The sequence below is a fragment of the Schistosoma haematobium genome, chromosome 5, assembly GCF_000699445.3.
Source record: "Schistosoma haematobium chromosome 5, whole genome shotgun sequence".
NCBI classification, from domain to species: domain Eukaryota; kingdom Metazoa; phylum Platyhelminthes; class Trematoda; order Strigeidida; family Schistosomatidae; genus Schistosoma; species Schistosoma haematobium.
This window is the reverse complement of record NC_067200.1, coordinates 5,485,560-5,503,084: the sequence shown is the minus strand read 5'-3', so window position 1 is coordinate 5,503,084 and position 17,525 is coordinate 5,485,560. Positions and strand designations below refer to the sequence as shown.

Here is a 17,525-nt window from a genome sequence, read left to right as displayed (position 1 = left end):
CAGTGAACTGCTATTCAATCCTTCCGTGCATAGGACTCGGCAGTTAACATTGCAGATCTCACTAAAGATCAGACCCGGGACTTTCAGGCCTTTTGAAGAGCGCTTAACACTTAGATCATTTAAATGGTATCCAAAGATTTACATTTGATAACTTGACTCACCTAGTTAACTGATGTAATCCCATGGTTTTTTTATAGTTTTTCATTTAATCTACTTAATTAGTTATTCAGTAGTAAGCTGACTCAACTTTGTTTAATTGTATTTTCTTGTTGTAGAAAACGATAAGAAAACCAATGAATTAACACGATTCAACTCAGCTTCAGATACAGAAGAATTTCTTTCTAATGACTATAAAATTCAAGCATCGATAAGAGCTATGAATTATGGTTACATGGGATGTGATCCAATTCAACCTTCACCATATAATTGGTTACGTAAAGTGAATAACAATGAAACTGTTGGAGATGGATTGCATAATCGTTATTTTATTCCACCAAGATTATGTAATCTAGATTCTAGTATAAATCAGTCAGATAAACTTGTTTCCGCATCGGGTATATCACAACAGCAAACTTTACTGACAAGAGCAAGACGACGACAAATTGACGGTAGATCATTATCATCGTCTATCGCAAAGCATGATGATGCTGAAAGAATTTATGGAATTGTTCCATTATCACCATCTTATTTATATAATCAATTCATGCCATCTACTGGTTTAATGATTAAAGGAATGATGAGTAATAGTAGTAGCAGTGGTAATCGAACTAATCAAGATAATGAGATAAATTTACCAGGAACTATAAGTGCACCACCTGGAACACCAATTAAATTACCATATGCTGCTCCAGCCAGTCTAATTGGTACAACATCTGGCTTTAGTTGCCCAGAATCTGGTTCACAAATAATCAGTGGATTAGGAGGTGATTTCATCTAAATGTTTGTTATCAATGTTAATTATCAATTTATGTAATGGTGGTAGGAAAGGGGATATTTACATAGGAAGCTTTAATGGTAGAATAAATTTGTTTTGTCTTGAGGACCGCTGACTAATATCAAGTCCTTAAGCACTAATCACAATCCCAGTTCTAATCTCATCTGTTCTGTGTCCACTATAACCCACAGTCCCCGATTTGACCAATTACACGTCAGATCAGCAATACTGATCTTGAGCCGACATAGCTGAGTTCCCATTAGTCCATTATTCTCAAGCTTCCCTTGATCCTCTACCTTGAGACCAAAAAGTCAGAAATCAACTTCTACTATAATTTTATTTAAACAAACTTGGTTTATATACAGCCATAACAAACCAAATCACCCTATAAAATGCAAAATCATAATTATACATGAACAAGCGAAAAGTAGCTATGAATATAGAGGAGACTGTAAATAAAAGACGGGTAATGATTTATAAATAATAAGTCGTGTGAAACTAGTTTATGGGTTAACCGAAAGAGTGTGATACATGGAATGTATACATGTTTACTTCGCTTCTTGCTTGCCTTGCCCTTGCCTTGCTTGCTTGCGCTTGCCTTGCGCCGCGCTTGCGCGCGCGCGCTTGCCGCGCGCGCGCGCGCGCCGCACTTGCCTTGCGCGCGCGCGCGCGCGCGCGCGCCTCGCGCGCGCGCGCGCCTGCGCGCGCGCTGCCTTGCGCGCGCCGCCGCGCTTGCGCGCGCGCGCGCGCGCGCGCGCGCGCGCGCGCGCGCGCGCGCGCGCGCGCGCGCGCGCGCGCGCGCTTGCCGCGCTTGCCGCCACGCCTGTTACTCCTCGTGGAGGAGCATAGGCCGCTGACCAGCATTCTCCATCCAACCCTGTCCTGGGTAATCCTTTCCAGGTCTTTCCAATTGTTATTCATCCTTCTTCATATCTGCATCTATTTCTCGACGTAATGTATTCTCTGGCCACCCTCTTTTCTGCTTACTCTCAGGATTCTAAGTTAGCTCTTGTCTCGTGATGCAGTTTGGTGAATATATACATAGTTAATCAGAAATTATACAATAAGAATGTATATGATAATAATCCATAAATTAGACTTGGAAGTTACTATTACTTTGATTTTCATTCTGATTTATTAAAAGTTCAGTGTACAAATCCCTTGAATTTATAAATGTGTATCATGATTGACCCAGTTGGGGAAATCAAAATCATGACTTTGGGTAAATAAATAACTTCCTAAATCATATTAGATTGTCTACGTTTACACTTTTGCTTGTCTTCATGTAGTCTTGAGATAGTATTAGGTCTTTTCAATTTCTCACTAGGATTTGACATGTTTGAATCTATTCAGCCTATCAAAGGTCTTGTTTCAGTCATGTATAAAGTCATAGATAATCAGTATTGACAAAGTCTCACCTAGATAGAAATACAGATCATGAAAAGTTTGTTATAACGCTCGGTTTTACTTTGTCTAATGTATAACGGTTTGGTTTCCACGTATGGGACGTTAATTTACCTTCAACGATTATCTACACTAAATTCCCTCCCAGGGTCTATTCTACAGGACTTTAACACAGCTCAGATCAAAAACATGTGATTAGCCTGACCACAACGTGAATATACTTCCACACTAAAAACTCGACACAATCCAACAACAATGAACAATCAATAATAAGTCAGACGTAATAATAATAAGGATAAGGGGAATATATAACTCATCTGACACCTGTCAGACTACCTACATGTCTGACTAAGCAGACAACCATTATCATTCACGCCCACACATCAAAATTCCTCATAGCATAATGACAATAATAATCTCTAAATATTTGTACCGGTACATCACCAAATATGTGTTATTGTAGTTATATCAATCAACACAGTGTTTTTTGATAATTCACCGTCCATTGTAAGATATGAAGACGTCAAGTTCTATTTCTGTCAGGATCTTTGGTGAGGATTCCCGATAAGTCTCACACTAGGACGTAACAACTTTCTAGTGTCCCTTGGTTTCTGATAACACCTCAACTGAAATCGATCTATGACATGTACAAACTGTTGATGATGTATATAAGTAATATTGAAATATCAAATAATAATTAAGTCTGATATCCGGATTTCAATATTATTAACGAGTGATTAAACTATAAAACTTTTATTCATCTAATCTGTTTGTTTATCTCAGGTAAAATTTGTGTAGCAGAAATTGAATGATGTAATCTTCTATCGAAATAAATAACGATCAAGTGAGGTGTGTGTGTGTGTGGTCAACTCACTAAAATGTTCCTGTCTTCCTGATAAACGGAAATAAATATTGGTACAGAGGGGCCCCGAATACATATGGGCCACAAAAGTCACTTGATTTGTGTGTGAGCTGTAGTACTGCCCGGGCGCCCAGATCGAAGCAGGTGATTTTCTTGTGGGGGGGGCACACCCGGAGACTTTGACCTAAAATCTGATCCACGAGACAGTGGAGTAACGTCAGGAAATTGAGTTCCATGGTAGCCGGTAACCAATAATAGGTTCATACGCCATTTGTTCTTTCAGGATCCTTGAGTCCATTTGCACCACTCAATTAGAATCAGGGTTTTTCAACCCCCTAGGTGGATCCTCCATGTCCACTAGCCCGCTTAAAGTGCTGGACATTCGCTTTTCGTCCTTCTTATTTCGTGAATAACACCCCCGCCACGAGAAGGCAATGAGTAGGACTTCCCTGGCAGTGGCTAACTCCCCACACCCTCGACCGTACCGGGGCATTTGGTGTCACACACTTATCATTGTCAGTACTTTTTGAGTTTTTATTTTGTAAACTAACTTCCCATTTATCTATAAACTATATTCAATATTACATTATCGTTTGATTTTCACTAGTGAATGGTTCAAGGCTATCGCTTACTTCAAATGGATCTTGTGTATCTACGGTAAGAAGGTTATTTCTTTTCTTTATACTTCTTTTTGGTATAGAACTTAAAAGATAACTGACTAACTAGCTGTGGAGTTCAATAAACTTGGGGAAACTCTGGATTATGAACTGTTAAAAGTCAAGGAATACTTAGATATTTGTTGGGCGCTAGTATGATACTACTCAAAAGTGTGCACTCAGGACTAAGATTAGATATAAAACTTTAAATTTTCAGGTTTCACAGTGTAAGTGTCTTATTTTTTCATTCCTGACAAGTTCGTACACACTGCTAATGAAACCCATCCCAAAAAAACAGTAATTCAGTACTCCGTGTTTTCCTATGGATTACCAAGCATTCACCTTAGGGACCTGGAAGTTCTAGGTTCGACCCGTAGTACGGTCGTCGGTGTTCACTGCTGAAAAACAGCCTTCTATATGATCAAACAGTCGTCAAATATTTTATAACTTTCATTGACTGTCTGATTTAAGTTATTAAATGATGTAAATTGACAAAACTCAACGACCTCTACAATCATCTGTACCATAAATCCCTTAAATTGATAGTCTACAGAAAAATTGATGATAACTAACAAACTGAAATTAAACTCAAGTGAAAAAAAACTATAACTCACTGTTAAACCGTTCAGTTGACATTGATAATCATAACGGGATCTACAATATTGATCAGCTGATATATAGGGTTGAATTTGGGTCAACTTTAGTTGAAATACGTGCATTCTGAAAGAAGTACTTTGATATAAATAATCTGTCACTAGCTATATACAGATAATGGATCATGGATCAACAGGGGAGTTTAGGATACATATTTTGCTGTATTTCACACTGATCATCTGTTCAAAACTCCATCCCAGTGATGATATTTACAATCAAACATGAACCCAGTCTCTTTATTTTCACAAAATAACCCATTATCCTCGGAGTTCAGATAGACTAAAACTTTTCAAATGGGCATGAATGCCGTCCTGAATACCAGTGACTGACATATATTATATGACAAGACTGATCAAATCATACACATAAATATATGTATTTGCTTGTTTTTGCAATGAACATTTCAACATAAAAATTTTCGTAAAAATAAAAAAAACTATATATTAGTAAACAAAAATGGATAGTGGTTAGCACTGGAATCCAGGACGTGTGTTTCGTCCTATTCGGGACTCATCCATATTTACTTATAAAGCTTGTGAATTAATATCGGTGCAATATGCATAGTATTCACATATGTCAATAACAGACTGATCAATTACAATCTTAAACCACAATGGGAAGATTCAAGCAAAGAATACCAAGTGAATTTACATTAATTTTCAGATCTCACTCTACTACTTGTATATATTTCAGTAGTTTAACGCTTTTTAAAGAAAAATCGCATTAAGGCGATTGCGTAATTGTCTACTGTTTTTTTAAAAATCTAATCCCATTAATTTAATTAAACTTGTAAATTGACTAGCATTGGAATTTAGCACAATTATCTCGTCTCATTTAAGAATTGTTAGCTTGACACACCTATATCACAGTATTGATGTTACACACTTAGACCTGGATGAGTTAACTTCCATTTAAAACTCTGTGTTATCAATTGAGAAAAAGTATATACACTTACAAATCCAATCCAGTAAATGTTAAGCTACTTCCATGATGTTTCTAAACGTTTCATAAATTTCACTGATTGAAATCATGGTTCAATTGAAGACAGACCACCATGGAAAACCTGGAAGCATTGGACGGCCGTTTCGTCATGGCATGGGACTCCTCATAGCGCGCATCCACGATCCCGCACCCCACGCGAGATTTGAACACAGGACCTATCAGTCTCACGCCAGGCGCTTGACCAACTAGACCACTAAGCCGGCCCAGCATCCAGCGGTGTTAATGTCTAACTTCAACCAATCCACGAAGTTGCGCCACTGTACACCATTGTCTTCAGTGAGTTGACATCTCACAACAGATCTGGTTGAACTCCATTGGTAACGGCTTCTCACTAAAACTCCAAGAGTATCTCTTGAAGTCAGTCATAAATTGCCAGAAATGAATTATACTACTGAATAACTACTCAATATTACTTGACTATTGATATCGTATTGAAGAAATGATTCATTTGAGACTGATTTTCAATGATAGATTAAAATCAACTGTCTACTATCAAAACTAGTTCATTATGATTGACAAGATTTAGGTTGTTCATAGACTTTATCTTCAGCTTCAGCTTTTAAGTTACCTAGTTAGCTGTTTTATCCACTAATAAAGTCATTTATAGGTTGATCAGGTTTCAGAAAGTATCTTCTGAAATTCTATTAAAAGGTTGTGATATGTGATATAGTTCAACTTTACCAAAAATGATCGTTTTGTCAAATAACTATGAATTGATAAAATATATAAGTGTGTGCTACTGATCCCGACAGACATAAGTAGTATGTAAAATCAGTCTAAAGTGAAATATTTGGAGGTAAAAAGTTAAGAAGATGAAAGAAAAGAGAACAAGATCAAAGAATGATTAGTGTGAAATCTCAATAACCATGAAGTCTGAGACAATTGATTGACATTTGCAGAAGGAAAAGTCAAGTCTGAGATGAAGTATTTAATGTATGGTTATCAGATTTTACTAAAATACTCTGTAAATCTATATTCCCCACTTGTGTTCTCGTTCACTACAGTATTACACTTTCTCTGAAACACTTGAACGTCATGAGTACAGTATCATCTACAGTGGTATATCTTTGCATGTGTCTATAGAATGACGAGTTCTTAATAAAGATAAACTTCAAATCGAATGAGTTCGACCAGATCCTCTGTAGTGAACAAGAACACGGGTAGGGCAATCGAATGTATTTGAGTACTAAATTACAGAGCATCTCGATAAAATCTGAGAAACGTTTAGTAAATGCTTAATTTACAAAATGTCCACCAATCGTCTCAAAATTACTCAGACTTCATAGTTCTTGCATTTTCATACAAATTGTATCCTGTTTTCATTCTTTACTGTTCGATCCTCTTGTCTCTCTGCTGCCAGACTCTCTGTTCACGACTAACATCATATTACTACTCATGTCAATATAAGTAGCACACGCCACACCTCTACCTTAACAATCGGACCCATAGAATTCAGTTCATTTTGAAGATCTTATATCAAAACAGTGTTTTATGTATACATTTGTAAGTTATATTGAAGTGGATTTCAATTCACCGTCATAGTGAGTATATATTTTTTGATATGTATATATTAACCTGATTGTATCCCTTTTTCAAATATCTATTCTAGGTAGAGGAAAAACAAGCTGAAGAAGTGAGTTCAGTTTTATGTTATGTTTCTTGATTAATATATTTATATATTTGTTGCTTTTATTGCAATAACAACTTTGATTTGCTCATTATCAGTATTAGGTTGCAGAGATTGTTAAATTTTATTAAAATCATGAACCGATCTAAGCTAAGCCAGTGGATGTCCGTTTCGTCCTGATGTTGGACTCTTTAGCAGTGTACATTCACGATCCCTCACCAAATGGAATCAAAACCAAACAGTTTGAGTTTGGAGCTCGAACGGTTAACCTCTAAAACACTAACTCCGCATCCAGTGGTTTTTCTTACATCAAGCTTGAATAGAGAACTAGTGTACCAGATCGAAGTAGGCCATGCCAACTAATCCAACAAAATAACTAGTGTTTAAATGACCTAGTCTTAAAGGGATTTCATGGAAAGTGTTGGGTTTTATGGTTTACAGCATGCATTGATCTTAGTTGGACTATCAGCATTCCACAGTTATAATGTCCTTATAGTCAATAGTGAATGATTTCGAGAGGTATTTCTTGAAGTTTTTGTGAGACGTTGTGACCAGTGCAGTTCAAATTTTACTTAATAATGACATTGAACGATGGTTGAGCAATATCACAGACTGAGTGACTTTAGATAATACTAACTATTAGGTACCTAGCCAATAATCTGAAAGGCAAACGCTCATAATGAAACTCAAGTGTCCTTGATTTGATCCTTAGTGGTGGGGTTGTGCGTGCACACTGCTGAAAAGTCTCATACTAGAAAGAAACAGGTTTTCAATGGCTTCGTGGTTCAAAGTGTTGGAGAAGTCCCAAAATGTCTCTTATTAAATTCTCTAAAAGCCTAGAAGCTCCAGGAAATGTTTTATCCAATCATTATTTAATAGAATCACATATCACAATTCTGACTGGATAATTATCTATACCATTGATATAGTTAGTATGGTCCCGGAAATTTGCAGAAGCGCAAGTTCATGGAGGAATCCATACATAACCTTGCTTTTTCTGTACATGAACTAACCATAAATTAAAGCTTTTACACGTAATTCTTGCCTTCTCTTTATTGTTCCAGTTGACATGTAGAAGTAGTCTAGAGTTATAGGAACTAACTCGGAAGACATTTTACACGTATCGGTAGTAAGATATATCACTTTGTGCACATCCATGACCCTTCATCAAAGGGAATCAAAATCAAGCAGTTTGAATTTGGAGCTCGAACGCTTAACCTCTAAACCACTGACTCCGTATCCAACGGTTTTTCTTACATCAAAGTTGAATAGAGAACTAGTGTACCAGATGGAAGTAAGCCATGATCAGTCAATGATTGAAGACTGATATGTTTGATTACATTGAATTTAAGAGATCACACATTGTAAAGTTTATTCTGTTTAGATTCCGCTTAGATTTTACGTCTATCGGTAGTAAGACATATCACTTGGCCCTTCGTTACTAATTCAAGTCACCTTTCTTTTTCTTTCACTATAACATTTTCCAAGGAATTCTTGTCAATATTTTTGTTTGTTTGTTTGTTATAGATACAAAAACTTAAACGTAAACTTGAACAAGCTGAGAAAAAAGTTAGTGAATTAACAACACAATTAACAACGAATGTAAGTTCATGGTAAATTTTCTTTCTTTCTTTCTATGAATCTGTCAAATTTCTTCTTTCATTCTCTCCTTCCTTTCTACTTTCCTGCTTTCCTTCCTTCTTTCTCTCTCTCTTTCCTCCTTTCTTTCTAATAATAAATGCGACCAACGATTTCAGTATGACTATCGACAGATGAAACAATCACCATTTCAACATTAATCTAATGTCCTAATTTGAGATTATTCTAAATTATGAATGATTAAGAGATTTTGTTTCCTTTACGAATATGAGACAAGATTTACGTAAACTAGACAAACCTGATAACTAATACATGATACATACAATTGTGATGTGTACTACTTATATCAACATAAGTAGTATATAACGCTAGTCAAGAATAGAATGTCTGGCAGCAGAAGGTCAAGAAGATCGAGAAGAAAAGAACATGAACAAAAAGCAACTGGTATGGTAATGCAGGAACAATGAAATCTGAGACGATTGATAGATATTTTGCAAATGAAGTCTTCACTGTATGGTTCTTTGATTTTACTAAGAGATTCCGTAATTTCGTGTTCACATACGTTCGATTGTACCAACTTGTGTTCTCGTTCGCTACATTATGACTAGAATTGTACGTCCACTTGACTGATGAGAGACTAAAGTGAGAAATTAGGACTTCATTGAATAAACGTGTTATTCAAAGAAATCGTAATTGCAACAGAACAATTTTATTTAAATTAAGAAAGGGGTTTTGTAGATATTATAGTAATTTAATGGTTGAATTCATGAGACAATTGAAGCTAGACCACCATGGAAAACCTGGAAGCACCGGACGGCCGTTTCGTCTCAGAATGGGACTCCTCAACAGTGCGCATCGACGATCCCGCCGCTCGTGAGATTTGAACCCAGGACGCATCACTCTCACGTGTGACCGCTTAACCATTAGACCACTGGTAATAATCAACTGCTCACTAGTGACTGACTTCAAGAAATAATCCTGGAGTTTTAGTGAGAAGCCGTTACCAATGGAGTTCAACCAGATCTGTTGTGAGATATCAACTCACTGAAGACAATGGTGTACAGTGGCGCAACTTCGTGGATTGGTTGAAGTTAGACATTAACACCGTTGGATGCCGGCTCAGTGGTCTAATGGTTAAGTGCTCGCGCGCGAAACTAGCAGGTCCTGTGTTCGAATTTCTTGGGGTGGCGGGATCGTGGGTGCGCACTGCTGAGGAGTCCGATTCTAGGACGAAACGGCCGTCCAGTTCTTGCAGGTTTTCCATGGTGGTCTAGCTTCAATTGACTGATGATTTCAATCAGTGGAATAGGGTTTTGACAATATAGCTGATGTCCGTTCGTGATGAAAATCCTTAATCTAATTACTAATCTTAACCATCATACTGTAAATCATAGTTCTAATTCTTCACACAGGTTTACAACCCTCATTTGATCCTGGTTATTAGGTGAACCCTCTCAAGGTCAGTCTAGCATCACTCAAAGGTCGTCCATAAATTATAATCTCACCGTTATTTCATGTAGATTTATGAATTGAACCAATTACAATGTAAATATTATTGATATTTATAGTTTGATAGAATGTATCCAAGGTGTTTAACATTTTATCGCATTCATGAAGCTATCATAGATCATTTTAATAGTTTTGAAGTTTCTCTAATATTATTGTGTTCAATTCCATGTGAAATGAATCAAAATATCTTATTTTTACTAATAGTTTCATAGGAGCGAAGTCAATTAGTACTAATGATAACAGTTATAATGATCAATATATGAAGTGGTTTTAATAAAGTTTTGTTCTCTGATTTGGATGGTTTGGTCGTGGACGTCATCAGCACAAACTCTAACCTGATGTTTGCGCTGATGACGTCCACGACCAAACCATCCAAATCAGAGAACAAAACTTTATTAAAACCACTTCATATCTTTCTTTCTGCGAATTAATTCTTTCTTCCTGTACCATATCCTTATGTGCAATCTTTCTTCTATATATTACCACCAATGAGTTAACTACTTCTATGAATTTGCTCTTCATCTTGTTGTGCTAATGAGGTATGGCAACTTGGACCGATGTACATATGTGCCTGGTTGTACGTTGTAGCTGATTGACTGACCTCAGTTACAAATCTCCACCATCTAAAAGTATTTGAAGTATGTCTTATCTCTAATGGTGTAAACTATAAATTTTATCAATCAGATGATAATATATGACAACGTGATCAAATGTACAGTGTTAGATAGTTGGAGGCAACTAATAAGAGGCCGGTTGAATAGATGGCCTAAGTTCCATTCTAGTTAGTATCAGTTAATCAATCACTAAGTAAAAAATTCAATTGGTTACTACCCAATATGTTTAAATCTCATCCCTAAATTAAAAGTCAATTACAGTATGAATAACTGATTATTAACATTTATGAATATGGTTAGTTCAAATCTCACAGGGTGGTTCGTATCAGTTCTTTCATGAATGTAAGTGTAGACTTTATTCGTATTAAATATCAAGCTGGATGAAATGTAGGTCTTAACGCGGCCTTCTGACAAATATGCATTCAACTATTAAACTTCATCAATAATGATAATTTACATTTATAAATGCGTTAGTGAAATTATAACATTCCAATGAATTTTCATTTTATTCTAAGTAATATTTGCTTAATGTTATAAGATGGTGGTTGGAGATAGTTAACAGGAAACCCTGGACCTGCATGGCACCCGTCAACAAGGTGTACCTCCAACCACCATCTTATCTCAGCATAGTGCATCCAATATCGAGTCACCTAGACTGGTGGCCACATTGCAACTTGATCGATAGGATTCAATCTGCACTAAGAAAGAACTGACATACATGACATTGATCACCACCCACTGATCAATTAATTATCCTTAATGTTATTCACAGCAAGTAGTAACATGTTGGCAACATACTTGAATAAATAAACTTTAAAAAGGTTTTATTCCTTATAATGATTTTGTTAACATTTATGTTTTCCTATATAATATTTATTGACATTTTCATGATATTTTTGGCATATCTATACAAAGAGTAAATAGATATTAATGCAGAAAACAAGAAATACATTCGAGAGGTTTTCAAGGCATCCCAACATAACCTTAATCTCTTCATCAACATTAATAATAATAAGCGTACATATCTCACATGGAAAGAATGAATATTTAATAATTTTCCATTTAAAACTCCCCCCTAACACACATACACAAACATTTACATACACTGTTTGAGTGTTCCCTTCGCATCCATATACACCTCTGATTAAAGCGAGAGAGAGAGAGAGAGGGAACAGTTTTCAATAAGTGTATTCATTAGTTTTCTTTATGTCAGTGAATACATGTATATGCACTGGACGGCTGTTTCGTCCTATTGTGGGAATCCTTAGCAGTGCGCATCCATGACCCCGTCTCGTGGGATCCGAACCCAAGACCTACTGGTCTCACGCATGAGCGCTTAACCACTAGACCACTCAGCTGGCTAGCATCCAACGGTGTTAATATCTAACTTCAATTAATCCATGAAATTTAGCGACACATCCACCACTGTCATCAGTGAGTTACTATCTCACAACAGACCCGGCTGAACTCCACTGGTCACTGCTTTTTACTAGAACTCCAGGAAATACATCTTGAAGTCAGTCACTAGAGAGCATTTGTTGATTAGTATCAGAAGGAGTTTTATGGAGACTGTAATAATTTTGATAATTAAGATCATGAGTCAATTGAAGCTAGATCACCATGGAGAACCTGGAAGCACTGGATGGCCGTTTCATCCTAATATGAAACTCCTCAGTAGTGCACGTCCACCATCCCGTTTCAGTGATTTAGTAGTTAAGCACTCACGCGCGAGACTGATATGTCCCGTGTTTGAATCTCGCTGGGAGGATGGGTGAGCACTGTTAAGGTGTCCCATACTAGGGAGAATCCGCCGTCCAGTGCTTCCAAGTTTTCCATGGTGGTCTAGCTTCACTTGTCTCATGAATTTAACTATTAAATTACTATAATTTCTACAAAACCCCTCTCTAATTATGAACATAATATAAATGTTAGATTTCATAATAGGTTTTGGTGGAGTTTTGTTCTCTGAGCTGGATGGTTTGGTTGTGGAGCTTTCATCGTTCTTCTGAATGACATCATCAGCACAAACTTCAGATAGGTGATTACCGGAGTATTACAAGTCAATAAAAGGTTTTTCTTTAAACAAATAATAGTACACAATTGCATAATTCTATACGCACTGAATACATACATCTTTTTTCATACTCATCATGATGAACAGTCATGAGAATATGTTTCCTAAGAGTGTAAATGCTGCGATAGCAACAAAAAATTAAAATAACCTATTAATTCGATCGATACAGTATTACATAAGTAGGCATACGTGTATATATATATATATATATATATATATATATCGAAAAACAAAACCGATTCACTACCGGTAAATTGTAGTAACTGTAGTGAATGTGCCCGTATATACACACACGCACACATACATTGCTGCTTTATGGACACTTGTTTGTTTGGTTGTTTGCTTGAAAATTAAATTGTCGAATAGATATTTCCAATTCGTTTTAACTTTCAAACTATAAATACACTTCACATTCCTCAAGAACCGATCAATAAGAAGAATGGGGGTGTATGGGTGTGTGTGTGTGTATGCACGCACGTTTATAAAGTGTAATACAATGGTGCATGATCCCAGTTTTCTTAAATCGTTTCTTAAAAAACATAGTAAAGATTCCTTTGTTCCTATGGCTATGTGTTATTAGCATTGTCTATGTATATATATGATTATGTCTATCATTGTAAAAATGAACATCGTAGACATGTACATAGATATCCGAAGGGATGGTTTTAAATTAGTAGAATAACATCGAACATTTCCAATTGAATCATTCAAATGTGCTTATATGTCTCTAGGTCGGATACATATGTGCATTTTATGTGTATCTATATATTCTTTGAAGTTTTATAATGTTTAACAGTTGAATAGTCAGCAACTAGGATTCTATTTCTGATCATCATCATCATCATCATCATCATTATGATGCCTGAATAGGTACGTATACATACACATACACACACGCTGATATTCTTCAGTATCGAATAGTCTATATAATTGTGTATTAACGAATTAATGTACATATGTACATATACTTACAGACTATTCTACAGTAAATTCTTCTTTTAAAAAATATCATATTCAACATTCAAATGATCTTGTATAGCTTCAATGGATGGAACACATAGTTGAAAGTTTATTTTACTCTATGGAATAATACTACTTATATGATTACTTACCTAAACTATAAGCTTTTTCTTCCACTTGGATTATATTACTCCATTCTCTTCTAAAATAAATAAATAAGGGAATAATGGATGCTCTATATCCGAATTTTTATTCACTGACATCAGTTACCTCAGAACCATTAGATCCACGTGTACGTCGTCGTTCACTTATATGGAGTATGAATAATACAACGATAACAACGACAACGACAACAACAACAACAACAGTAACGACTACTGCTCCTATCAACACTATAAATACTACTAATAACGATACTACTATTATTACTTCTAGTAATAATAATAATAGTGTCAATGATAGTACTATTAGTAGTAACGTTATATTACCTAAAACATTTAATGATAATATTGTTATTGTCCCAACAAATATTCCAAATTATGATTGTTCACAAAATGTTCAATCAAAAAACAATACCGGATTAATGATTCGTCGACGTAGTGTAAGTTCTAATCCATTCAATCGTAATTCATTATTATTATTATGTAATACTAATGATCAATTCATTCATAGAAATAATAATATCAATAATCAATCACCGAATTCAACACCTCCATCTTCACCACGATTGTTTACTGATAACCATCTATCAACAAGAAATTCTATATTAACAACATTCCCTCAACCAATCTTATCTGACTTGTCAACAGTTTCATCTAACAATTCAATAAAACATCAAAGAAGAGATCATTCAAAGATATCAATTATAGCCTGTAATAATAATAATAATAATAATAATAATAATAATAGTACATTGTCACCATTAAGAAGTCGAAGAATAGTTCATCAACCTATACAATCAATAACAAATGAAAAATTCAATCATCCAATGACTTCAATTCGAATGACTAAAAATCATGATCAAATGATTCAAGACAGATCATATCTTATGAAAGATGAAGATTATTCTCTTCATCAACAATATAAACAATCTTGTGAACATCACAAACAAATAGAGAATGATCTATTAGTCAATAATCATCGAAATACTTATTCAACTCCTGTATATTCTATAAATAGTAATTTAAGTATACAATCTGCTATCAGTTTACAATCATTAGATCAACTTAAATCAATTAATCAACCGAATCAAACCTATTCAATTGGGAATCATCTAGTTACTACTAGGGAATGTTCAGTCACAGAGCTAAATAATAATTCATTGCAATATTGTTATTATCAAGTACCTTTCAGTGAATGTCAACATCAATATTCATCAGCTTTTCAACGATCCGATTCTTTTACAAAGACATCATCATTATTACCAACGAAAACAACAAGTGCATTGCCTATTGGTAATGTAACATTCAATAGTATAACTTCCCCAATTCAATCGAATACACTACATAAGAATAGAATCCGACCAATAGAAAGAAGACGTTATACTCAATATGGAATTACTTATCAGCATAATAATAATAATAATAATGAATTAGAAAATGAAATGATCAGATTAAAACAACAACAACAACAGTATACTGCAATTCCACAAATGTTGACAAGATCTTCTCAATTGTCTAAAACTCATTCAAATGTATATGAACAAAATGGTACTTGGTCAACATATACATCAATAATTACTGATCTACATATGAATAATAATAGGGATTTACCAATATTATCAAATATAAGGCGTCAAAAACCAGTCAATAGTCGAAGGGTCTGTTTATGATCTATACTATACTATACTATACTATACCATGTATCCTTAGTACTACTCTTACTGTTCTATAAAATACGATAACCTATCATTCATCTACAATGTAGCTATTAGTCTAAGTGATTCACGATTACATTACACCTAGCGGTTTGATGTTTGACAGTTAGTTTGAGAGATTTGACAAACACTGACTAATGGAATTTAAATACGAGTACTAAGAATTAACCTCTCACGGAGGAGCATAGGTCGCCCACTAGCACTCTCCATCCAAATCTGTCCTAGATAATCCTTCCCAACTCTTTCCAATTGTTATTCATCCTTTTTATACTTGCTTCTATTTCCCGACGTAATGTGTTCTTCGGTCTTCTTCTTTTCTGTTTCCATTCAGGATTCCAAGTTAGGGTTAGCCTCATGATTCAGTTTAATGATTTCCTCAATGTATATTCTATCCACTTTGAATGTCATCAAATAATGTAGGCTAAATAATATCATTATCGAATCAGAGAGTTTTTTATAGATTACTGAATTCAGTTATCAAACATTATCAGTAGTATATGATGTTGCAAAAATTTGAAATGAGTATGAAACAGTGACTTACTATACTCTGGGTTTCGTCTTCTCTAGTTAATGTTAATCCGTGATGAAAATTATTATACAGTAATATAACTGAATAGAAATGTAAATCTTACAGCTACTAAAAATTAACTGAACACTTTCTATCGAAATCTGGATTAAAGAATGATTTCATCAGTTGAATTCATATCCATAACATGGTTACTTATCCCAAAGAGAGAAATGTGTAGTCCGTTTAAGTTTCCTGGATAAAGACTTTCCCGTCTAACGGGATAGAGTAAGGAAACACTTTGATTGCTGATGGTTTTGACGTGAAATGAGTAAAATAAGTATACTTATTTGTGATTGATTTTTAGATGTAATTCCTGGAGTTCTAATGAGAAGCTGTTACCAGTGAAGTTTATTTATTTATTTTTATTTGAACACATAAGTATTGGTACAAAGGGACACCCAATACATATGCGACACACAATCTTACTTCATCTGTGTGTAGGCTGTGATACTGCTCAGGTACCCAGACCAAAGCAGGTGGTTTTCCCAGGTGGCCACATCCGGAGTCTTCGACCTAAAGGTCTAATCCACATGGCAGTAGAGCAACGTCAGGAGATGCGATCCCATGGTAGACAGTGACCGATAACTAGTTCACACGCCATTTGTTCCATCAGGATTCTGGAACCCAAGTGAATGAAGGTTTTCCGACCCCCCTAAGTGGATACTCTATATCCACCAAACCGGTTAAATCATCGGACATTCGCTTTTGGTTCTCTCAATTTTGTAAATAACACCCCTGCCACGAGAAGGTAAGGAGTAGGACTTTCCTGGCAGTGGCTGTATACGCGTGGCCATGTGAGAGAATTTCGAGAGGGAGAGCTGACTTGCCCCACCCTTGGCCGTAGTGGAGTATTTGGAAGTTTAACCATGTCTAGTATGTAAGACAATGATCCGTCACAGTCAATGGAAGATTGTCACATAATATCGTGAATCCCTTAACATTTCACCTCCTCTAATTATTTAATACACTTAATAATTTAAAGAGCAAGTCATATGACTGACTGTCGTAAATAATTTAGAAGAAATCTCTACAATTACAATTAATGGTATTGTGTTACTTATTGGCCAAGTTGTTCTATAACACTCTAATCTTTTTATTGCTCCTTTGGAAAACCGGAAAATCGGTTGTTATTTTCTCATCTCAGCTAAGTTAACTAGCAGTTGGATTGCCTAGTCTATCATTTACA

The 17,525-nt window shown here is 35.4% G+C and overlaps 1 protein-coding gene across 1 annotated transcript in view; it reads left to right on the top strand.

Moving 5' to 3' along the window:
• MS3_00009023 (uncharacterized protein) overlaps nt 1-17,525 on the top strand; it is a gene marked incomplete at its 3' end in the record, with an annotated part of 108,869 nt that overhangs the window by 52,789 nt on the left and 38,555 nt on the right. Inside the window, exons 6-9 of the mRNA XM_051217363.1 lie at nt 276-923; nt 3,808-3,857; nt 7,122-7,145; nt 8,667-15,714. Of these exons, the coding sequence (XP_051064751.1) occupies nt 14,122-15,714 (1,593 nt within the window). The 5' untranslated portion in view covers nt 276-923; nt 3,808-3,857; nt 7,122-7,145; nt 8,667-14,121. The remainder of the gene's footprint in view (nt 1-275; nt 924-3,807; nt 3,858-7,121; nt 7,146-8,666; nt 15,715-17,525) is intronic.